We start from the raw sequence: 26,249 nt of genomic DNA on the forward strand, positions 1-26,249 counted from the left end.
TTCACGCGTGTTATCTACAATCCACTCACCGTAAATAGATTTTCATTTCTCTTCCGCATTCGTTGAAAACGTGTATAAGTATCCGGGAATAAAGAGAAATTCGTAACTTTCTTGCTAAAAAAGCATCTAATCTTTCAAACCAATGTCTCGATCACTAAGACCGAACCGACCACCGCCGCCAGTCCCTAAACCCGGTAAGTGCAGTAAACATAAAGATCGTCTTTCAGTAAGCCCAAAAAAAATAAGGTTAAGAAGTTAGATGTAGACAGTGGGCTAGAGAACTGGAACCGGTTCCCTAGACAGCGAACTTATTCCTCAGGAATAGGAGAGATCGCCATGACGTCACGCATAAATACCTGGTTTGTATACTGGTACTGATGATAAACCCGGACAGATGATAAAGTGGAACACCTTGGAAATATTTGATTGCAATCGGTTATTTATAAAATTGAACACACCATCTAATAGTTTCCACTTACAACACCAACTGGTGTAAACAAAAACAAAATTGGTAAATACTTTGTATAAATAAATGACTTACATAAATTTGTATAAAAAAAAATTATCCAAAATTACTGGGGAAGAGGGTGTTTTTTGCGCATGCTCACAGTCGAAACATGAAGACCTGACATTTGTTAACTTTTCATTACTTGATCAGGAATGACTGTTGCAGCTTTTTGGGGAATGTTTCAATATAACAATACCAAGAAAATTTTGTAGATGACAAAGGGTTCGAATTTATCATCAGTCAACGTTCATAAAGTCCCCGTTTTACATACCCCTTTCAGGCCCTCACTTCGTGTAGTTTGCTTACTAAATATAAATTTGAATTATGTAAAGTTTTCAGCAAAGGTTAAGCTTTATTTTGATACCGACCATTGATTTCAATTTGCAGAAATAAAAAAGTTACAGGTAAAAAACCTCATTTTCTGTTAGGGTTTATCATCAGTACCAGTATGGGATCTGAATTTTTAATAACTTTTCCGCTCATTTATGGATTTTAAAAATTCAAAAAGTTTTTAAATGCTTATGATTTTCATATTTTCCCATTTAAATATCTTTTTAAAATGAATAACCATTTTAAATGACATAAGATTTTAATAGCGGCATAGCGATCCTCCAAACTTTTTGAAAAAACACTGTAAGTTAAGCGTTTATAATTAATCCATTTAATTTCGAAATTATAAACAAAAGTAATCAATAAATTGCTCGTTTTATACACTTTCCATTGATCAAAAAATTATTGATATTATTTGTGTTTTAAGAAAGTTTAAGCCGTTAGAAAAACACCACTGTTTACAAAAAACATGGACGCTCGGCGTCTGCCAACCCGGTCTTTGTTTTATCAGTTCTAAAAATAGAAAATACAATGGATTTGTTTACAAACACGATCTCTCCTATTGGTTCTCTAGCCAAAGTAAGTGCATAGGCTAGGGAACTGGTAGTCCTAATTTGGAATTCAGACACCTCCGGAGGAGTAATGCCTTCATGTCCTCTTTTGATGTGATCCTAGAAATATTGAGTTATTAAATAACTTATTTTTCTTATGGGTAATATCTCCACTTGTGTCTACCACTCAAAAGACCAGAATATTGGAGGAAATTTCCGATGATATTTTCGTCACTGCCAATTTGTGTTTAGATTTGACAAGGTTAGCCATGAGAAAGTCCTACTAAAAATGCATGAATAAGGAGTTAGAGGTAACACACTAAGATGTGTCAAAGGCTTCTTAGATAATAGGATCCAATCAGTAGTCCTAAATGGCACTACCTCTGATGCCATCCCAGTATCATCAGGTGTCCCGCAGGGGTCTGTACTTGGTCCCCTGATCTTCCTAGCTTACATAAATGACCTCCCACAAAACATCAGTTCCAAAGTCCGTCTGTTTGCAGATGACACGGCAATATATTTAACATTGTCATCTGCAGACCAATCTGTCGCTCTCCAAAATGACCTAAAACTTTTAGAAAAGTGGGAGTTGGAGTGGGATATGAAGTTCAACCCCTCCAAGTGTCAAGTGATCCACGCCACTAGAAGGAAACATCCTTTCCCTACCCAATATTACCTACATGGAGTCCAACTTGAATCGGTCAGCTCAGCTTAATACCTAGGCGTGGATATCTCAAATGACAATCACATAAATAGGTCATCCAAAAAAGCTAACCAAACCCTAGGGTTCTTACGAAGAAACATTAAGGTCAAATCCCAACCCATTAAGACCATTGCTTACAAGACTCTAGTCCAACCCCAGCTTGAATATGCCTCCGAGGTATGGTCGCCCCACACCCAAACCCAGATAGACCAAATTGAAAGCTTCCAAAGGAGAGCCGCCTGTTGGATCAAGACTGACTACGGTCGTACTTCTAGTGTAACAGATATGCTACACTCCCTAAACCTTTGTCGACTGGATTTAAGGCGTATAGATTCTAGGTTATCACTCTTCTATAAGATTCATCATGATCTGGTTGCTATCCCAATCGTAGATTACCTTACCCCAATGACCCGATGTGTCCGCTATGGCCATTCCCCAAGTTATAGGTTAATTACTGCAACCACTGACTATTACAAGTTTTCTTATTTTCCGAGAACTGTATACCATTGGAACCGACTTCCCCCCAGTGTCGCCCACCTCCCTACCCTAGAGCAGTTCAGTGCTACAGTTTGCAGCCTTGAACATGTCTCGCCCTAGTTATCCTGCTAACTCAAGTTTTAAGCTTTTTATTTCACCAAAGTTATTTTTTAGTTTCTTCCTCTCTAAATTTTTATCACTATATTCTTTCTCTTTAAGATTTTGACGCGCAAAATGTCTACGTCCCCGCAAGGGGTTTGACAGTTACGGAAGATAGAAGATAGATTAGTCCAAATAATTTGACGTCAGAACTGATTCTGAGATATTTTCGTGATCGGGCAGAAAGAATCCCTGGAGCAGAGATATTGACCTGTGCAAAAATTACCGCGACTCGCATACAATTCGCTTTTCACCTGTGCATGATGGAGAAGCACAAAACGCAAATTATGTTTGTGAAGTGCAAGACTGCAGTGGCGAACTGCGAAATTACGGAAAATTCACAATTTTGCGCTTTGCCATTATGATCTCGTACCTTGCCATTAAGATTTCATGCTAGCAAAATTAATGTATACAGTTAACTTCAAATATAACAAACAGTTATAATGAATTTTCGATAAATTTTTGTTGAGCCCGCTTGCGGAAGCGAAGACATAGTTGTCCAAATGGCTGTTTGGTGTATGTCACTGTGTGCGTGCATCCATGTGTGCGTCCGTCCGGATTTGTTTGTCCAGACCATAACTTTGACATGCATGGAGTAATCTCATTTATATTTGGCAGGTCAAAGGTTAAATTCAATAATGACTTTGTCCGGATCATCACTTTGACCTGCATGAAGCAATCTCGTTTATATTTGGCATGAATGTTAACCTCAGTGAGACAGAGTGTCATGCGTAAACCGCAGGTTCCTATCTCAAAGGTCAAGGTCACACTTGGAGGTCAAAGGTTAAATTCAATAATGACTGTCCGGAGCATTTCTTCTTCATGCATAGAGGGATTTTGAAGTAACTTGGCACAAATGTTCACAATCATGTGACGGAGTGTCATGCCCAAGAACCAGGATCCTAGGTCTAAGATCAAGGTCACACTTAGAGGTCAAAGGTCAGATACAAGAATGACTTTGTCTAGAGCCTTTCTTTTTCATGCAGGGATTTTGATGTAACTTGGCACATTTGTTCACCATCATGAGACGGAGAGTCATGTGCAAGAACCTAGAATTACTTCCCTTTGTTGTTACTATAAATAGCTTATATTGTAACTTTTTATTACTGATCGTAGGGAAAAATCAAGACCACTTTTCTGTAGACCCCTCATCATGGGGAACATTTGTGCCAAGAAAAGCGCATTCCTATAGTCCCCGAAACTGAGTTTCAACCAGTAGGGGACTAATAACATATATTAGGCTATAGCGAACCAAAAATAGTCCTTTTAAGTTTTATACAAGGGTTGAACATAAGCATTTGGTAGACATTGTACTAACATATTGATTCATAAAACAAATATTAAAAATATAGCATGATTGTTGATATATCTCAACGACAACTAAAACCAAGTATTACACTGAAATCTTGATCTGATAATTTTTAAGAATCTTCTGAAATATAATACATATAATTTAGTTACATTGTACCTATTATGCCATTGAAAATTATGTAATTACCAATAATAAAGAAAGAAGATATTTACAATGTATCTCACTGTGAACTGGATGTCACAAACTTAATATCGTACCGGTGTCATACCTGGGCAATAATTGGGTATAATTATTTGATATCAGATATTCTATGGCATCTGAAAATAACTTAATAACCATTATGCATGAAAATTAGGTCTGCAGTATTATATAATATATCCTATTCAAAATTCCTTTTAGGCTTGAAGCCACCAATTTTTTTTTTCAATTTTTGATATTGTGCTATAGTTCTATCATAGAGGTTTGCCTTTTTAAACCGTTAGCACAGACTGCGTATGATTGTAATATTTTCCATGTTCAGGATTATTACAAAATGAGTAATCAAGTAGTAGGATGCATAACAAAATAAATTGCAAAACTGTACCTAAATGGTTAAACTGAATATGAAGTAAGCAATGATTGCGTATGAAGCAGACTTCTTATTGCAGCGAATGAAATTAGCCAGTTTAATTGTGTATGCTTGCCAGATTTTCACTACGCAGCTGCGTATCTGCGTAAAGGCAGCTACGTGCCTGGCTTGATGGGTTTTCATAACAGTTGGTCTGTAGCATCATTATATGTTCACTCAATGACGTTTTATAAGGCGTAAAAAAAAAATTGTTGGTTTCCGGTATCCCGACCTACCCTAAATATTTGGTCCGACCCTAAATGTTTTTATGGCCTTGGAGAATAATTTTTTCAACTTTTTGACAAAAAGTTGCAAAGCTGCACTTTTCACGCTTTAAACATGGTCAGTGATTTTAGAAATCAACTTACTGATGCTCTAAAGGCATAACCCTCTTATTTGTAATCATTTTTGGACAAAAAAATAATTTTCTGAAAAGTCTCCCTTAATAAAAAAAAAAATAAAAAAAATAAAAAATTCCGACCTGCCTACCCTAATTTTTTTCAACATGTTACCGGTAACAAAGAATTTTTTTTTTTAGGCCTTAATAAGTAGTTTTCAGCAGTTTCATGTAAATTTGAACCTTTAAATTAAAATTCAATGACTTTTAGTAGAAGTAAGTTCAGCATAGCTTTTGGGGTCTGTCAGGTAACCATATTAGATGGAAAGAAAACAACAATTAATTTAAATTTCATAGTTTTCACTTACCGGTAAGTTATGACTGCCACTCAGTCTGTGCTTGTTTTTTACCACTCTGTGTTGGATAGCTACTTGGGCAGGTCTTGGCAAGTTGGAAATGCATTTTATATTTCAAAAGTGGAATCCCCCTGACATTTACACAATAATTTATGTTAACAAATAATTATTGACAGTCATCACAGGGCTTGTCTGTATGTCTGTAGAGCACCTGCCCATTATTATAAAGTCAACTTTAACTATATTTTCACTTGCCTGAACCCTAATTTTGGTTGCTGATATGTACATGTAGTATGGTGATGTGTTGAGATACTGCAATGCAGTACAGCAACAAAAACAGTAGTACATGATTTTCTTAGAAGTGTTTCCTAGGATCTTTCATATATTTCCCTTTAATTGCTCAACGGGCAACTGAATATGAATTTTTGCCTGCCTGCACTTGACTTTTACCTGTCCCGGGCAATAGGGCAGTCATTAAGGTCAAGCCCTACATCATGAAGTAGTTGTAGACTTTTAATATTTCTAACTGATAGTGTGACCTCATTTCAAGAAAGGGTAATCAAGTTAGTGACAAAATGTTGATTTTATCAGTGGGCTTAGGTTACCTCGACAAACCTGAGCCCAGTCTTGTATTTAGTTCTGGCTACCATTTTTAACTGAACCAACACTACTTTTTATTGTACACCTTTTTTCCAGGGCATGTGAAAGTGGTCAGGACAATGTACAAGTATGATGCTCAGCAGGTAAACACAACTGCTACATGTGTATTTCGGCTTTATTAAATTTGTGTATGCTTAAACCAGGAAGTGAACATGGAAGTAGATTTGAGCCGCGCCATGAGAAAACCATCAACTCATTTTAATGTCAGAAGTCAAAGTATTCTATAAATGAGCTGTGCCATGACAAAAACCAACATAAAGGGTTTGCAACCAGCATGGATCCAGACCAGCCTGCGCATCCGCGCAGTCTGGTCAGGATCCATGCTGTTCACTTTCAAAGTCTATTGCAAGTAGAGAAACTGTTAGCGAACAGCATGGATCCTGACCAGACTGCACGGATGTGCAGGCTGGTCTGGATCCATGCTGGTTGCAAACCCACTATGTTGGTTTTGTCATGGCACAGCTCATTTATAGAATACTTTGACTTCTGACATTAAAATGAGTTTTCCTTTTTCCATGTTATAGTTTCTGATTGAAGAAACACTAATCTAGAGTGTAACTGGCATAAGATGAGAAAACATGGAGAGTGATATGAAAGCAGTAATCAATCTTGTAAAAGAATTATTTATATATTTTATATTTTGAGAAATTTTTAATGAGAAGATTCTCTGGTTTGTGTATGGCAGATACAAATTTATTTTAAGTTACATCTGTACTTGGTTACAAATATGATATCTTAAAATTGAAAATGAATGATGAAAGTTTGATATGATATATTACAGGCTGATGAACTTTCATTTGATGAGGGAGAATTACTATATATAACAGATATGTCAAACACTGATTGGTGGAGAGCTCGCTGTGGAAAAAGATCAGGCCTTATACCAAGCAATTATGGTATGCTAGACCTGAAATACATGTTATTCTAGTTCTAAATTTATGAAAAAAAAATAAGGGGATGGGGGTGCGGGGTGTGAGAGCGAGAAGGATGTTTGCCTTGGACAGTGAAGGTGGGTGGGGACTTTTTTCTTTGTATTCCACAGTTGGCATACTGCAATAAAAAAAAAGATCAAATTATTTTCCCTGTTGTTTCATACCAGGAAATTTTTTATGTTCTAAAGTTGGTGCAGAACTATTTTGGGAATATGATTTATAAGTAGAAGATAAAATGATAAGGATGTTAAGTTACTAATTTTGTACGAGTGAGACCTAGGAGCTAAAGTATGTCTCATATGTCTGTCCTTGAATTAAACAGAGGTTAAAGACTTACCTCCCTTGTTAATATATTTCCATGTGCTCATCTAGGCAATATTGTGACAACCCATCTGTCATTATATTTCATTATTGTTTCAGTCAGAACAGAAAAAAAACTGGTTAGTTTCAATTAAATATGACTTAGAACTATAGACTAACAAATGCATTCAAACTTAAATGCATATTTACTGTCTGCTTAAGGTAAACAGTGTCATAGTAAGTCCATAGTATAGTGCACTCTTTGTTATCTGGGTATCCAATTTGAAAAGCCATTCACCAGAAAATGTGTTACTCTTTGCAGTTGTCTTGGTCAAAACAGTTAACTGCTTGTATTACCTGATCAGTTTGTTTGTTTTATTATGCCCCGGAAGGGAGGCATATTAGTTTTCAACTGTCTGTCTGTTCGTTAGTTCATTAACTTTTTGCATGAAGGCACTTTACTCGCGAACCACTGCACCCAGGACCTTCAAACTTCACATGCTGATAGTACTTATTGAGTACACGACCCCTACTGACTTTGGGATCACCAGGTCAAAGGTCAAGGTGCTGCGGGGGCATTTGTCACCATTAGTGACAGCTCTTGTTCAACTTATTTTAGGGTATGTCTGACCATGGGCACTCTGTAACTGACATTACCCCTAATGTAGACCTGTCTTAAATTATTTTTTGTTACTCAAATGAGCTGCACCATGAAAAAACCAGCATAGTGCATTTGCGACCAGCATGGATCCAGACCAGCCTGCGCATCCGCTCAGTCTGGTCAGGATCCATGCTGTTCCCTAACGATTTCTCTAATTGCAATAGCCGGTTTGAAAGCGAACAGTATGGATCCTGACCAGACTTCGCGGATGCACAGGCTGGTCTGGATCCATGCTGGTCACAAACGCACTATGTTGGTTTTCTCATGGTGTGGCTCAAATGTAGATCGTTAAGTGGTGGTCAGTCAGACACTAAATGTTTATTGATATTGGCAGTGTCTTTGATGGTGGCAAAGGTGCTGCTTTGTCTGGTTGTAAAGTTTTAAGATGTTGAATTTATGTCTGTTCCAGTTATCCTCATTAAATGTTTTGTTTTGGTTTGGTAGAATTAGACAGGTACATGTATTATATTTGCCATTGGGTTCCTGGGTTCTTAATATTTCCTTTGCCTCACCTGTTTTGTTAGATATTTCACTTGGTATGGTTTCTATGCCTTTCCATATTGGGGTGCTTCTCCCCAAAGCATGAGCATAGTGTACTACCCCTCAATCTTTTCCTCTTGTATGTATTATTTGATGTTGCGCATACTTCAGGCGGATATGTTAGTGTGGGAATATGTATGGGGCTAATCAGGTTTATACAACTTCTTTGTTGATTTGTTGTTGTATTTGTATGATATACATCTCACAAAAAAAGAATGTTTTTCTTGTTTGCACTGTTGTGCCTTTCGACTCACTATGAATTGTCCCAGGATTCCTAATGGTCAAATCAATACAAGATAAGTCCATAAGGAATTGATCTTCTCCGCTAGCACAGACTAGTTGTCTTCCTCACTTGACTCACTAACATTGCATCATTGACATTTTTGCACATATTGCATATAAATATAGACATTAGAATTTTTAATTGCCTCAGTGCAGTGTTCCTGGGAAGTACCTCTTTCAGAATGTCAATATGCTTGCTTACAACCATGTGACATGTTTTCTCAGAATTCCCACTGGTTGGATCACTACAAGACCTCTTTGGAATTGTTTCCCAGTAATTTGGCCAGAAGGGGTCAGGTTTAGTCTGCCTGACTTGACTGACATAGCCGAATGCCATTACGAGTCCATTACCTTAAATACTAGTGTTTCCACCAGTATAACACTGCCTTTTTGCACATTTGTCAGCATATTCATTACCTTTTGATTCTTTGTGACTTGGTACCCAAACCAAAATTCTGATGTCACTTGACAGGATAAAAAGGTTTGGGGATTGTTTTTGTGGCTACTATGATCAAGGCTGCTGTTAGGTCAAGATCACTGTTACTAAAAATTGAAAATGTTTTTTGAAAAACCTGCTTTATAATTGGGGAATTTTCATATCTTCTATTTAAAAATGTAAGGCCAATATTCCACAGATTACAGGTATATAATATAATTTTTAGCTCGACTATACGAAGTATAGAGAAGCTATCCTACTCGACCCAGTGTTGGCAACCTTCCACGTCCGCACTTTGGTTCAAGTTTTGATGCACTTTCTCTTTATCTTTGTTATATCTTGATGGATTTGCTTCAAGCTTGAAATAGTTTTTTTTCCTCATCATCACCCACATCATATGGTACAAGGATCATAACTCTGGCCCCAATCTTTCATGAATTATCCCCCCTTTTTACTTAGAATTTCAGGTTAAAGTTTTGGTACACTTTTGCTTTATCTCAGTTGTTACTAAATGGATTTGATTCAAACTTAAAATAGTTGTTCCACATCATCACCCACATCATATAACACAAAATCCATAACTTTGGCACCAGTTTTTCATGAATTATGCCTCCTTTAAAGTTTTACTTAGAATTTTGATTTTGATGCATTTTCACTATATCTCTGTTATTTCAGAAGGGATTTGATTCAAACTTAAAATAATTGTTCATCATCACCACCTACATCTTTTAACCCAAGGGTCATAACTGTGACACCTATATTTTATGAGTTATCCCCCTTTTGTACTTAAAATTTCAGGTTAAAGTTTTGATGCACTTAAACTTTATCTCTGTTATTACCAAATGGATTTGATTCAAACTTAGAATAGTTGTACTGCGTCATCATCCACATCGTGTGATACAAGGGCCATAACTCTTCCACCAATATTTCATGAATTATGCCCATTTTTTACTTAGAATTTCAGGTTAATTGTGGTGCACTTTCACTATATCTTTGTCATTACTTAATGTCAATTTGATTAAAACTTAAATTAGTTTTTCCAGATCATCATCCTTATCATATGGCACAAGGTCAGTCACTCTGGCACAAATGTTTTATGAGTTTTATCCCCTTTTTACTTAGAATTAGTTTAATTTTGATGCCTTTTATATCTCTGGTGTTACTGAAAGGATTTAATCAAATTTAAAATGGTTGTTCCACATCATCACTCATCATACAACACAAGTTTGATAATGCCGGCACCAGTATGTTCTGAGTTATGCCCACTTTTTACTAATAGAATTTCCGGTTCAAGTTGTGATGCACTTTCGCTGTATCTCCAGTATTACTAAATAGATTTAATTAAAACTTAAAATAGTTGTTCCAAATTATTAGCCGCATGATTTGACACATGGTGCATTACTTTTGCAGAAGTTTTCCATGAATTATGCTCCTTTTATACTGATTTAATTTTTTCAGACTTAAGCTATTGTTCAATATCTTCATCCACATTTGAGTCATTAAATGCTCCAGTGACAGCTCCAGCTTCCTCAGATGTATCCAATTTTACTATCCAGCATCAAAATAGTCGAGTGCTGTCTCCTGTGACAGCTCTTGTTATATATGATGTATGTTGAACTTGAAATTGCAGTTGGAGAAAACACAGAGACGATAGATTGTCCCATGCATGAGGCAGCTAAGAGAGGAAATGTTTCATTTTTGAATGAATGTTTAGATAACCAAGTAAGTAGGCTTTGTATGTTTTATGGCATGCATTGTGGTGAGTAACAACAGTTTGTGAACAGACATTTAAAGAAATATGTGATTCATTATCCATTCTGAAACCTACAATTATCAATGCCCAACAGGTGTACTAAATTCATGGCCGAGTGGTTATGGTCGCTGACATTTAACCATTTGCTGCTCACCACTGTGGGTCCAAAGATTTGCTCAGGGCTTTGGGTGTTCAATTCTTTCATTTGAGGAAGCCATCCAGTTGGCTTGCAAAATGATGGTGGTTCTGCCCAGGGCCTCTACCACTGCCGCACCAGAGGCCTGAAATAACTCTGGGAGGAGCACTTTGGGTCTTCCTCCTCTATGAAAAGGTTGAAAGTCACCATATGACCGATAATTGTGTAAATGTGATATTAAACCAAAGAAAAGCAAAACAAAACTTTTCATAATGCTGTCAATACATCATGGCTCCAATTGGCGCCGTTTCTAATTTCATGCACAGTATTATGTACATAGTTTTCAGTTACTTCCTTTGATACTTTCAGGTATCAGTTAACTCCCTTGATAAGGCGGGTTCTACACCACTACACTGGGCAGCACATGGTGGTCATATTGAATGTATGCAAATTTTGCTAAATAAGCCTCATTGTGAAGTATCTGTACAGGTATGTTTTCTTTTAATATGAAATTGTTTAAAAGGTTAATTATAAAATTAGCTTGATCTTGCATGCTGTATTCAGATTGAGTGGATTTTGCTAGGCTTTGATTATACAATGAAAGTAGTCCAGACATAGGCAGAATGTGTTTCTACTTAGTACTATACAGATTCTACTTTGTGAAATAAGTGCTATTTATTACACAACATTTATGGGTATTAATAAAAAGAATGTGATTTGATATTACATTTTGTATCTAAATATTTTGTTGTAAAAATGAAGTTCTTGAAGTACTGTGGAAACTGCCTTTCTTAAAAAAGGATCCTTGTAAAATCTTACTTACATATGAATTTGTTTGCCCCCAATGTCAAAGACCTAGGAGGCACATAGTGATTGAAATGTCTCTCCATCTGTCAATCACACATTTGTGTTTACGCGTCTCCTCCAGTAATTTCCATCTACATCAGATTAAACTTGGCATACATCATCAACATGAGGTCAACAAGTGCATATTGTAAGACTTTACTGTCCAATTTTTGTGCTTCTCAAAATTTTTGAAGGGACACTTTACATTTTCCATTGTCAATCCGCCAGTCAGAATTTGTGTTGTGCATATCTCAAGAAGTATTAAGAGACCCAGAGTTATCAAACCTCACAGGACCTCTGTGTAGCATTTATGCTACATTGTGTCTGATAAAACTTAAACAGTGACTGACTGACCAGACCAGAGTTATAACTCTTTACTTACATGTAGTAAAAAAATATGTCTGTCCAAGTTTGTGTCCTGCATACCTCCAAAAGTACTTGACCCAGTCATCAAACTTCACAGGATTATCATTCAGTATGGGAAGTTGTGCACCTAGTGTTTTAATTGGGATTTCACACAGCCAGACCAGAATTATGGCCCTTGACTTCAGTCAAAAGTATGCATGAAAATGGCCTAAAAGTTTGTGTTGCATGTATCTCAAAAAGTATTTGACCCAGGATTTGAAATATTAAAGGAATATTTCTCGGCATGCAAAGTTGTGCACTTGGGGTTTTGTTTGAGATTCCACTTACTAATAGACAGACCAGAGTTATGGCCCTTGACAGTCTAAAATATGCCAGACAGAACATAAAAGTTTGTGTCACACGAATCTTAAAATGTATTTGACCTAGGATCATGAAACATAATAGGAATATATTCAGCATGGGAATTTGTGCACCTGGGTTTAGTTTGGAATTTCTGTGGGTCAGACCAGAATTATGGCCCAAATGACATTTTCTCATGAACCACTTAAGGTATCATCGCCAAACATGGTTGATAGCATCATGAACCAATTGGTGAATCTTCACCACTTGGTCTTGAATCATCGTCTCTCAAATTTGTGCAAATGCTCCAGCTTGCCCCCTTGTAGGGGCTATCAGATCTTTGAAAAATAGAGAAAAAAACTTTGACTTTTTTTCTTGAACCAATTTAGATGGTCTTCACTCAACAGTCAGGGGTGTAACTGTTTCAAGTTATCGCAGTTTATAACCCTTTTGAGTTATTGCTTATACTTTCATAACTTGTTTCAGTTATCATAAAATACTACAAAGCCCTTCTGTGCCAATTCCTCATTTTGAATGAGACCAATGTAATTATTTCCTGAATCCTTGAACTTTTATCTTTCCAGCTATGGAGTAAAATTTTTTACGCAAGGCTGATAAAGTTTTACGCAAAAGTTTTAAAGCTATAAAACTCTTAAAATCCCATTATGCTTATCAGGTCGTGATCAGACTAAAAAGAATTTGATTAGCCTCAGTTTGCTACTAATTTCACTTTAAAGGTCACTTTGTGAGAACAACAAAAAGACTTTTTTTTGAATAACTTACCTAAGGTTATCTTTATTTTATAACTAATACAGGTTATAAAATGCTTGAAAAAGTAACTGAAATAGGTTACATAACTTAAAACAGTTACACCCCTGACTGCTCAATTTATTCAAATGGGTTTGCTTGGTCCCTGATAGGGTGTCAGAGCTTGAAATAGAAAAACCTTTAAATGAACTCTTCTCATAACCACTTGATGGATTTTCACCAAATTTTGTCTGTAGCATCCATGTGTAATCTTCACTCAAGTTTTTTTCTGATGATTCTGCTTGGCCCCTCTAGAAAAAAAATTAGCAACTTCTTATCATGAACCATTTGATGGATTTTAGCAAACTTGGTCTGTAACATCCTTATGTGGTCCTCTAAAGTTTATCTGACTGTTTCAGCTTGACTCTCTTTATAAGCCTTTAGAATGTCTTTGTATGGTCCTTTCTGAATTTTCTTCAAATGATTCAGTTTGGCCATTTTAAGGGGCCATGAGAACTAAAACTAGAAAGAAAAAAAATATTTAAAAAACTTCTTTTTATGAACCGCTTGATTCATCTTCACCAGATTTAGTCTGCAGCATCCTTCAACTTTGTTCAAATGGTTCTGCTTTGCCCTTTTTTAGAGGCTTCCAGAGCTAAAAATAGAAAAATCCTATAAACAACTTCTTCTCATGAGCTGCTTGATGTATCAAGACAAAACATGACCTACAGCATCCTCCTGTGGTCTTCTCTCAAATTTCTCGAAAAATAGAAAAAAACTCTTTAAAAGATTTCTTTTTACTTGGTCTTTAGCGTTCTTATATGGACCTCTCTCACATTAGTCTGGCAACTTTTGGGGGCTGTAGAAGTTTAAAAAAGGAAAAAAACTTTTATGTAACTTTTAATGAACTGCATAATGGATGTGGTCAGAAGCAAGTTGTCCCTCAGATGATTGACATTGTCTCTTTTTGACCTCTTGTTTTTGTTGTTTTAAAACAAGGTGAATATCTGGTCTATGTTGTTTTTTGTTGTTGTTTTTTTTTCCATATTAAGAAGAGATTATTGCTAGTTCACATATATAATCACTATAATATATATGTACAGTCAAACTTCTTTCACTTGAACTAGGATAATTCAATCACCACCTTTTGCTCAAACTCATCATCAAGTTCCGGCAGAATCCCTGTATACCGGTAAGTATGATCTCTGATGGTTCGAACTACCGATAATTCAAACAAATTTTGCCGGTCCTGTCGAGTTTGAGGGAATGAAGTTCCACTGTATACAATAAATTTACTTTTTCAGAACAAGCTAGGTGACACACCAATCCACTCGGCAGCATGGAAAGGGCATGCAGATGCAGTGGATCTTCTGTTAGAAAAAGGTTCGTTTTTCATAACTCCGGTAAAACTTTGTCACTTGAATCAAATTATAATTTGATCTGTGGATCTGCATGATATCAAGTCCTTATTAAAAACCCACAGACAAGGTCATTTTGAACTAAAAAGTGTGCAAATTTGTTTAGAAATAAGGCAGCTATAAATTAGTCCACCAAAACCAGAGTAAAACTATGGGACCCCATTACATCTGTACCCTACAATTTCAGTTTTTCTCTTTCTGTTTTCCAGAAAAAGTCCTCTCTTGCCAGAATTTTAAGCCTCAGTTCCGGCCAAAGGTCATAAAATAGGTTTTGGAAATGATTCTTTGAATGCTCTTTGCTATGGTCAGTGAAACAGCCAGTAAGATGATGAAGTTTTAAGACTAGTCTTAAAACTTAGGTTTAAGGCTTTGGACCAAACGTAGATGCTCTGTCTCTACACCAGTGTCTCCTTTACAACATGTACTTTAACCTGTTTCAGGTGCTCAAGTTAATATAAGGAACAAGGATGGAAAATTGCCATATGAACTTGCAAAAGATCCTGACACAGCAGGAAAATTAAGACTAGCAGGTATGTGTATGAAGTATTGTCTTTGTAGAACTGCTTGAAAGTGATTTTGATTAGCATTCAGCTCTCTTGGATTTAACTTGGTCAGAGCACACAGGGGAGCTTTTGCACCTCTTATGACCGAGGCCAGGAAAAATCTGTAAGAACCACATACTGTGTCCCAGATCAAGCAGCTATGATCACCAAATCAGTGATAGAATTAGTGTGTAAATTCAGCTACATTGTAATGTACATTGTTTTACATACAGGCAGATATTACTCAGCCAGCATGTACCGTATAACGGGTATTTTTACCTACTGCTAATAATGTCTCCCACCACACAGTGGTGTGGGAGACATATTGATTTACTCCAGTCTGTGTGTCTGTCTGTGTGTCTGTCTGTCACAAAGCTTGTCCGCTCTCTAAGTCGAACATTTCTCATACGATCTTCACCAAACTTCAACAAAATGTGTCTGCCAATAGGTGCTTGGCCAAGTTCGATAACTAGCCAAATCGGCCTAGGCACTTCGGAATTATGGCCCTTGAATTACCAAAAACACTCAGATTTGCCCCCAAACCAGCGCCTATATACTACTAGTATTATAGGTGTCCTTTTGGTGTCAAGAAAGCGCATGCACATGTGGATTATGTGAACAGTATATAAAGACTGACTTACTATTTAGATGATTAGGCAGTTGTGGGAGACATGCGCTTTTCTCAAAAGCATCTCTAGCTTTTACTATTTTTTAACGACCAAATCAGATTCGTAAATATTGGCCTCGTATAAATTTGCCGTGTAAAATCAAGTAAACCGGTATCATGTAACAGTTTTTGATCCGTACAAATGGTGCTTTTGATATAAATAGGAGACAACTTCGACGATTTGTTAAATGCCGTACTATGTACATTAAATCGGGTGTTATGTCGATTATATGAGAAAAGACAATATAAAGAAAGAGAACTAGAAAGTTTGGACTAATAAAAATGCCTCTCGAACTGAATTGATATTTTCTGAATTTATACAAGCAGTCAATACAGTAATTATGTTGATATAACAGAAATACATTTATGCACGTTTTACAAACCATAATTTACTATGACTGACACTTATCTTTGATGTTTTTCATGTAGGATGGTAATTATTACAAGTTTGATAAGGTATTGGGGATTCTGAAAAGGTTTTGACAACATTAAAGACATTTAAGTTTTAAAAAAAAGTTGTCGTAACAATGACAATTGTGACGAAATATCATAAACATGTGCCGGTTACCTAGCATTTTGACTGTTTTATTTTCATGCTGTAAATATTCAATGAGCTAATTTTTTAGCTCGACTATACGAAGTATAAGGAGGGCTATCCTACTCGACCCGGCGTCGGTGTCTTTCCGCGTCCCCACCTTGGTTAAAGCTTTTTTACACTTTCTCTTTTTAGCTCACCTGTCACAAAGTGACAAGGTACGCTTTTGTGATCGCGCAGTGTCCGTCGTCCGTCCGTGCGTCCGTCCGTCCGTCCGTCCGTAAACTTTTTGCTTGTGACCACTCTAGAGGTCACATTTTTCATGGGATCTTTATGAAAATTGGTCAGAATGTTCATCTTGATGATATCTAGGTCAAGTTCGAAACTGGGTCACGTGCGGTCAAAAACTAGGTCAGTAGGTCTAAAAATAGAAAAACCTTGTGACCACTCTAGAGGTCACATTTTTCATGGGATCTTCATGAAAGTTGGTCAGAATGTTCATCTTGATGATATCTAGGTCAAGTTCGAAACTGGGTCACGTGCGGTCAAAAACTAGGTCAGTAGGTCTAAAAATAGAAAAACCTTGTGACCACTCTAGAGGTCACATTTTTCATGGGATCTTCATGAAAGTTGGTCAGAATGTTCATCTTGATGATATCTAGGTCAAGTTCGAAACTGGGTCACGTGCGGTCAAAAACTAGGTCAGTAGGTCTAAAAATAGATAAACCTTGTGACCACTCTAGAGGTCACATTTTTCATGGGATCTTCATGAAAGTTGGTCAGAATGTTCATCTTGATGATATCTAGGTCAAGTTCGAAACTGGGTCACGTGCGGTCAAAAACTAGGTCAGTAGGTCTAAAAATAGAAAAACCTTGTGACCACTCTAGAGGTCACATTTTTCATGGGATCTTCATGAAAGTTGGTCAGAATGTTCATCTTGATGATATCTAGGTCAAGTTCGAAACTGGGTGACGTGCGGTCAAACACTAGATCAGTAGGTCTAAAAATAGAAAAACCTTGTGACCACTCTAGAGGTCACATTTTTAATGGGATCTTCATGAAAATTGGTCAGAATGTTCATCTTGATGATATCTAGGTCAAGTGCGAAACTGGGTCACGTGCCTTCAAAAACTAGGTCAGTAGGTCTAAAAATAGAAAAACCTTGTGACCACTCTAGAGGTCACATTTTTCATGGGATCTTCATGAAAGTTGGTCAGAATGTTCATCTTGATGATATCTAGGTCAAGTTCAAACTGGGTCACGTGCGGTCAAAAACTAGGTCAGTAGGTCTAAAAATAGAAAAACCTTGTGACCACTCTAGAGGTCACATTTTTCATGGGATCTTTATGAAAGTTGGTCAGAATGTTCATCTTGATGATATCTAGGTCAAGTTCGAAACTGGGTCACGTGCCTTCAAAAACTAGGTCAGTAGGTCTAAAAATAGAAAAACCTTGTGACCACTCTAGAGGTCACATTTTTCATGGGATCTTCATGAAAGTTGGTCAAAAACGATGTCATACTCAAAACTGGGTCATGTGGGAAGAGGTGAGCGATTCAGGACCATCATGGTCCTCTTGTTTTAACTTGTCTCTGTAATTACTTGATGGATTTGATTCAAACTTGAAATACTTATTCCTCATCATCATCGACATCATCTGACATAAGGTGCATAACTCTGGCACCAATATTTCATGAATTATCCCTCCTTTTCACTTAGATTTTCAGGTTAAAGTTTTGATGCACTTTCACTCTATCTCTGTTATTACTGAATGGATTTGATTCAAACTTAAAACAGTTGTTCAACATCATCACCCACATCATATGACACAAGGTGCATAACTCTGGCGCCATTTTTTCATGAATTATTCCCCCTTTTTACTTAGAATTTCAGGTTAAAGTTTTAGTGCACTTTCACTCTACCTCTGTTATTACTGAATGGATTTGATTCAAACTTAAAATAGTTGTTCAGCATCATCACCCACATCATATGACACAAGATGCTTAACACTGGCACTATTTTTCATGAATTATTCCCCTTTTTACTTAGAATTTCGGGTTAAAGTTTTATGCACTTTCACTCTATCTCTGTTATTACTGAATGGATCTGATTCAAACTTAAACAATTGTTCAACATCATTACCCTTGTCATATGACACAAGGTGCATAACTCTGGTACCAATTTTTCATTAATTATTTCCCCTTTTTACTTAGAATTTTAGGTTAAAGTTTTGATGCACTTGTCTCTGTTATTACTGAATGGATTTAATTCAAACTTAAAATAGTTGTTCAACATCATCATCCACACCATATGACGCAAGGTGCATAACTCTGGCACCAATTTTTCATTAATTAGTCCCCTTTTTTAGCTCACCTGTCACAAAGTGACAAGGTGAGCTTTTGGTATCGCGCGGCGTCCATCGTCCGTCTGTGCGTACGTCCGTCCGTAAACATTTGCTTGTGACCACTCTAGAGGTCACATTTTTTGTGTGATCTTTATGAAAGTTGGTCAGAATGTTTATCTTGATGATATCTAGGTCAAGTTCGAAACTGGGTCACGTGCCGTCAAAAACTAGGTCAGTAGGTCTAAAAATAGAAAAACCTTGTGACCTCTCTAGAAGCAATATATGTCAAAAGATCTTCATGAAAATTGGTCAGAACGTTCACCTTGATGATATCTAGGTCAAGTTCGAAACTGGGTCACGTGCCATCAAAAACTAGGTCAGTAGGTCTTAAAATAGAAAAACCTTGTGACCTCTCTAGAGGCCATATATTTCATAAGATCTTCATGAAATTTGGTCAGAACGTTCACCTTGATGATATCTAGGTCAGGTTCGAAACTGGGTCACGTGCCGTCAAAAACTAGGTCAGTAGGTCAAATAATAGCAAAACTTTGTGACCTCTCTAAAGGCCATATTTTTCATGGGATCTGTATGAAAGTTGGTCTGAATGTTCATCTTGATGATATCTAGGTCAAGTTTGAAACTGGGTCACATGCGGTCAAAAACTAGGTCAGTAGGTCTAAAAATAGAAAAACCTTGTGACCTCTCTAGAGGCCATATATTTCATGAGATCTTCATGAAAATTGGTCAGAATGTTCACCTTGATGATATCTAGGTAAAGTTTGAAAGTGGGTCACGTGCCATCAAAAAACTAGGTCAGTAGGTCAAATAATAGAAAAACCTTGTGACCTCTCTAGAGGCCATATTTTTTATGGGATCTGTATGAAAGTTGGTCTGAATGTTCATCTTGATGATATCTAGGTCAAGTTCGAAAGTGGGTCACGTGCCTTCAAAAACTAGGTCAGTAGGTCAAATAATAAAAAAACCTTGTGACCTCTCTAAAGACCATACTTTTCATGGGATCTGTATGAAAGTTGGTCTGAATTATCATCTTGATGATATCTAGGTCAAGTTTAAAACTGGGTCAACTGCGGTCAAATACTAGGTCAGTAGGTCTAAAATTATTAAAACCTTTTGACCTCTCTAGAGGCCATATTTTTCAAAGGATCTTCATGAAAATTGATCTGAATGTTCACCTTGATGATATCTAGGTCAGTTTTGAAACTGGATCAAGTGCGGTCAAAAACTAGGCCAGTAGGTATAAAAATAGAAAAACATTGTGACCTCTCTAGAGGCCATATTTTTATGAGATCTTCATGAAAATTAGTGAGAATGTTCACCTTGATGATATCTAGATAGAATTCAAAACAGGGTCACATACCTTCGAAAACTAGGTCAATAGGTCAAATAATAGAAAAACCTTGTGACCTCTCTAGAGACCATACTTTTCAATGGATCTTCATGAAAATTGGTCAGAATTTTTATCTTGATAATATCTAGGTCAAGTTCAAAACTGGGTCACATGAGCCCAAAAACTAGGTCACTATGTCAAATAATAGAAAAAACGATGTCATACTCAAAACTGGGTCATGTGGGAAGAGGTGAGCGATTCAGGACCATCATGGTCCTCTTGTTACTGAGAATTTTAGGTTAAAGTTTTGATGCACTTTCACTTTATCTCTGTTATTACTGAATGGATTTGATTCAAACTTAAAATAGTTGTTCAGCATCATGACCCACACCATATGACACAAGGTGCATAATCTGGCACCAATATTTAATGAATTATGCCCCTTTTTGCTTAGGATAACTTATATAGTGTTTTGATACATTTTATCTTTACCTGTCTTATTAGAAGTTGATATTTTTGACATAGATTCAGGCTATTGTGCAATATCTTCATCCACAATTGGAGTCATTAAACACTCCAGTGACAGCTCTAGTTTCCTCAGATGTGCCCAGTTTCACTATCCAGCATCGAAATAGTCGAGTGCGCTGTCTCCTGTGACAGCTCTTGTTACCAGACCTTGTGATTTCGTAAATATTAAAATCATGTAAAATAAAATCATGTGTTTTTACCCCAAATCCGTAAACTTTTACAGCAGTAAAAATAACCTGTTATACGGTTTGTTTTCTTATAACCATTATTTTCAAAATGAATTAACTTCTTTAATTCAGCTATATAACACAGCATTTTGTCTTCCAGCTGGTATGCCAAGGGCACTGTCAGGAGATTATGGAGATGAGGAAGATTCAGACTAATCTGATTGGTTGGTTTGTGTAATCAAGTTCTGCTCTGTATGATGATTGGTTGGTTAAAGTCATGTGACTGCAAGAAGGACCAATCATAATTGTGATATTAAATGTTGACCCATTGTTAATTATTGACATTTGAAATATTACAAGCCTACTTTGTGCAAGTTTAGGTTCAAGCATTTTATTGCAGTATGTTTGATTCAAGCATAGAATACAGAGCCTCAGTTTAAATATTTTCATGATAGGAACAAACCCAGTGTTGCATTTATTCATGTAATAGATTCTAACTTGTTATGGTCATAAATTGCTCTAATTAACCATTAACGGGCTTGCCTACAGGCACACCCTAAAATCATGGGAATTAAGCTGACTGGCTACTTGAGGCAAGAAGCTGTTAAATATAGGTGGTTTTTGATGCAAGATTAACTCATTCACACCTAATTACTTCAGACAGGTCATCACGAGGGCATGTGTTTTAATATCCACCTTTGCTATAGATATCAAACTTAACAGGTTGAAAAGTTAAGGCCATTTACATTTATAAAAACATTTCTGAAGTTTAAAGTTTCTTTTTGCTGTTTCATTTTGCTTAAATGCCTCTCTTACTTATTACCGTTATGGTACACAGGCAGTTGTGAAGAGAATTTAAAGCGTTTTCTTAGTTTTGATACATTCAAAGAATATAACTATTTTGTTGAATTTCTATCTTTAATATATAGGAGATAATAAAAGCACTGTGAGTTTTATACTCTGAAGATATCAGATGATTGTACATGTGCAATAGACTTGGAATGGTGTTTTGTTATGTAAAATATTCACACAATCCCTAAGTCATTGCTAGATAATGAATTATTCGTCAACTGTGACTTAAAAGTAGGACATCACCATGTAATTATATCCCTAGTTACTAGTATCGGTGCTATATTGGATTCCGGTCCGTAGTCGGTCCATCAGTCTGTAGGCAGAATTTGTCCGTGCTATTTCTCAGCAATTATTTGCCAGATTTCCATCAAACCTTGTATTTAATATCAGTAGCAAGCCTAGTTGAGCATGTCTAAAGTGGGTTCCATTTTGATTATTTTTCACTTAATTATGGCCCTTTATAATTTTTTCTTTATATGTATTCAGCGAAATTTTTATGGGCCACATTAGCATATTTGCTGGCTTGTTAGTTTTCTAAGACATCGGCCAAGATGCATTATAATAAGTTACTTGCCACATTAGCATCAAAGTTACGTCTTGGTTAACTCTTAGTTATTAGTATGGTATGGTTTTATTTTTGCTTGCTTTTTAAAGGTACTCGTGTGACTAAAAATATGCAGTAATTTCATTTTTTATATCAATACAATAATATTATGTATTCATTTGTTAAATATAAGTGTTAAATACACAGAGTGTTCTTTTGATGTACATACAGATGGTTTCTACAGGTAGATTGTTCTTTTGATGTACATACTGACAGTTTCTACATGTAGATTGTTCTCGGGATGTACATATTGAGGGTTTCTACATGTAGATTGGTCTCTGGATGTACATACTGAGGGTTTCTACATGTAGATTGGTCTCGGGATGTGCATTCTGAGGGTTTCTACATGTAGATTGTTCTGTGGATGTACGTACGAAGGTTTCCTACATGTAGATTTTACATTGGATGTACATGCTGAGGGTTTCTACATGTAGCTTTTACTGGGGATGTACATACTAAAATGTTTGTTTTTTGAAGAAATATACTATGAAATCATTTAATTTCGTCAGCCTTAAATTTTATGGTTTCCTCACAAACACCTATTTTAATAGTGACTTCTAATTTTATAGATAAAGTAAACAGAAATTTATTTGATTATTGCAACCAGGAAGTCCACGAAAACTGGTCCCCCACGAATAGTGATGATTTCACAGTATATGGTCTTTTACCACTGGTTATATCCTTTATATCATATTCAATAATTTACATATTATACGGTATATTACCTGTACAAGTTAACCTGCAAGTCAGGATATTTTCAAGTGCTTACAGTTGTTAATATTTGTACAGAAAGTATAATTTTCTATTGTTAAAACTAGATCTGTTTTTGCTGCAGTTAACTCTAATTACATTCTATTTAGTTTATGTAAAAAATATGAAATAAATTCTTTAAATTGTAGTGATTTGTTTCTCTTATTACTTGAATAGTTTGAAATTCATTTCAAATGTTGATCTTATTATTATAATATGTATCACTTTACCAATCATTAGTTGAATAAGTAGGCCCAAAATTTAACCCTTTATTTACTTAGAAAATTGGTACCGATAGTTTCCTGGTTACTACATATGTATTTGAGCTGTAGCATTCAAAATTTTGCAAACTTGTTTATCAACATTAGTTGAAAACATTGGCCTAGAACCATGCCTCTCTCTTGAATTTTATCAGAATTATGGCCCTTTTTGCCCTTAAAAATTGGCATTTCTTGGTTAAAATTTTTGTACAAGTCAATTTTACTTGAGTACTATAAGCGCAATAGCTTTGAAAACTTTGCAGACTTGTTTACATCAGAAGGCAAATAACTGACATGCATTTTATCAGAATTATGCCCCCGAAGGTGGGCATATTAAAATCGCACTGTCCGTCCGTGTTGTCCGGGCTATAACTTCAACATTCATAGTGGGATTTGAAAATAATTTGACACAAATGTTAACCATATTGAGAAGGTGTGTTGCGATTATGACCTGGGTCTCTTAGATCAAGGTCACAAAATGATGTGTGATTTTTTTGTATCCAGTTCATATCTTTTTGGCACATGGAGGGATTTTGAATTAAGTTTGCACAAATGTTCATCTAACCCAAAGGGTGTGTCGTGACAATGATTGGATCGCTTTGGTCAAGGTGAAGGTCACAATTTGACAGACAACTGTAGCATTCTTGGGCACGCTTTGGGGGCATTTGTCACTATATAAGGTTGACAAGCCTGTTCTTACAGGGTGTTCGTACAGTCAGTTTGGCAAGGTGGGCTCTTGCAACAGACAATATAAGCACCATTAACTTCATTGGTGTTCCTAGAGTGCATTAGTACTTGAGCTCCACAACTTCCCCATAAGGAGCAGAGGTTAGGACTTCAAAATTTATGTCTTCAGTTAAATAATTACAGAGAACATACATCTGACCAAAATATCAACATCATGGACTATCTGTTCTGCAGGTCTATCTAGGTATGGCTATGATTTGTGTAACTGAAAGTTGCATTATCATATCATACTGTGAATGAAATTGATTGCACGAAGAAATTCCAAGAGGTTAAAAACGGTATTGAGCAGACAGGTAACCAGTTCCCCCGACAACAAATGAACCAAGTTTAATAACGCTCCACAAAGCAGTTCTACTGAAAATCATTTTAAAATATTCTATTTTTAGCTGTAAAGTCCCCTTTTGAAAAAGAATTAATAGAGAATTTTTATAAGAATGAAGTTTGATGATGATCCATCAAGCCCTTCATTAGAAAAAGTTTTATAAAGGTATTTCTATTTTTAGCTCTTGTAGCCTTGAAAAGGGACGAAGTGCTCCAACTTGGACAAAATAAACAGAGGACCTAATAACAAAATCTGCTACATACAGATTGCTGAAGATCTATGGAGCGGTTCATGAGAAGAGGACCGTACAATAATACTACAGACAGTGGAGGAAGACCCCCGGTGTCCCTCCGTGCATTATTTCATCATGGGTGTGCACCTGGATAGAACCACTGACCTCCCGTAAACCAGCTGGAATGCTTCCTCACATGAAGAATTCAATGCTCCCACTAGGCTCAAACCCATATCGGTGAGGAGCAAGTGGTTGGAAGTCAGTGACCTTAACCACTCGGCCACAGAGGCCCCTGATGATGGGAGTTGTTGTAATTACTACAGTAAAGTCACATTAAAATGTAAGCTACAGAAATAGTTTTGAGGAGTACTAAGCTGAAAAGTCATATTTGACAAGCCAATATATCAGACTTACAGTAATGTACTATAAAACAATTTTAAGTAACTTCTATATTCAGTTCTTATTTTTCTTAACGAAATAGAAAGAATAAAATAATTCAACATGAACAGTGAAATAGTCCAACAATGGCGTCATGCTGCTACTTTTATCATCGATTTAAAATGCGATTTTAATTTTCATCCATTTTTTGAACAGTCCAATACCAAAACAGCCATGTTATCCATTACACATACCATACTGAATGGTCATGTGGTTTAAATAGGAATCTTCGACTGGCAGTGATTTCATCAGAAATGGAAAAAAATGTGAGTTTCTTAAATAGGCTTGGGAATTTTTGTCCGATAGTTCCTGGAACTGGAAAGTACGTCACTGATGGAAGTTGTAACTGCACACACAACAGAGATGGAATTGTGTCTTCTTTATAACAGGATCATTAGAAAGGGATAAAATTATGAGAAAAGGGTGTTTTCTTTTTTAAAAACATGACCCTTTTTGTCAGACTATCGTGAACACATAATGCCAGAATACAGTATTGAATTGAGTTAACTAACCTGTTCAGGTTTTAACCTGACAACAAAGCACGACATAATTTCCAGATGAAGTTTGTCAGCAGGCCAGTGTCATAATATATTCTGACAAAGCACATAAGGATAGAATCCATTCCTCAGCTATTGATTTTAGAAGTTTCACAGAATGATAACCACTGTTTCCTTTTGCATCATTACATAAATATTATATTATTTAGTCATGTAGTTTTTTTTAGTTAATGCCATCATTTAATCAACTTTACGAATTTCGTTTTGCAGCTTGTGTGTACGTTGCCATGTTAGAAATCAAGAAGTGCCCGCAATGAAGTCATAATATTAGAAAATACCACCACCTGATCAGGATTCCCCAATATTTTAAATGAGACTGCATGATGGAAGTCCCACAAAAGTTGCTTCTGAAGAAAGTATTTGATTTTATTAGCATATCATTATGGCACAAATAAACATCAAAAATTCAACAAAACAGATTGTTTAAAGTGGAATTATACGCATTTTTCAAGTAAAAATACAGCACATATAGATATGTGTGTAAAAAGGGTGGAGGAAATTATAGTTTTTAACCCAGTATACCAAACTCTTCCTGTTACCATTACGAAATAATAACTTTTTAAATATGACTTTTCTTATTTTGACTGGGGCAGTCTTTTTA

At 36.2% G+C, this 26,249-nt stretch overlaps 1 protein-coding gene across 1 annotated transcript; it reads left to right on the plus strand.

Annotated features, from left to right (window-relative positions):
* The first annotated feature begins 12 nt into the window (after positions 1 to 12).
* Positions 13 to 23,240, plus strand: LOC123523009 (osteoclast-stimulating factor 1-like). Its single transcript, XM_045300590.2, has 8 exons — positions 13 to 194; positions 6,037 to 6,083; positions 6,782 to 6,896; positions 10,782 to 10,873; positions 11,410 to 11,529; positions 14,643 to 14,721; positions 15,197 to 15,286; positions 21,047 to 23,240. The coding sequence occupies exons 1-8, from the start codon at positions 143 to 145 to the stop codon at positions 21,100 to 21,102; spliced, it is 651 nt and encodes a 216-aa protein (XP_045156525.1). The 5' UTR covers positions 13 to 142; the 3' UTR covers positions 21,103 to 23,240.
* Positions 23,241 to 26,249: the final 3,009 nt, after the last annotated feature.

Source organism: Mercenaria mercenaria, chromosome 8, assembly GCF_021730395.1.
Source record: "Mercenaria mercenaria strain notata chromosome 8, MADL_Memer_1, whole genome shotgun sequence".
Classification (NCBI taxonomy): Eukaryota; Metazoa; Mollusca; class Bivalvia; order Venerida; family Veneridae; genus Mercenaria; species Mercenaria mercenaria.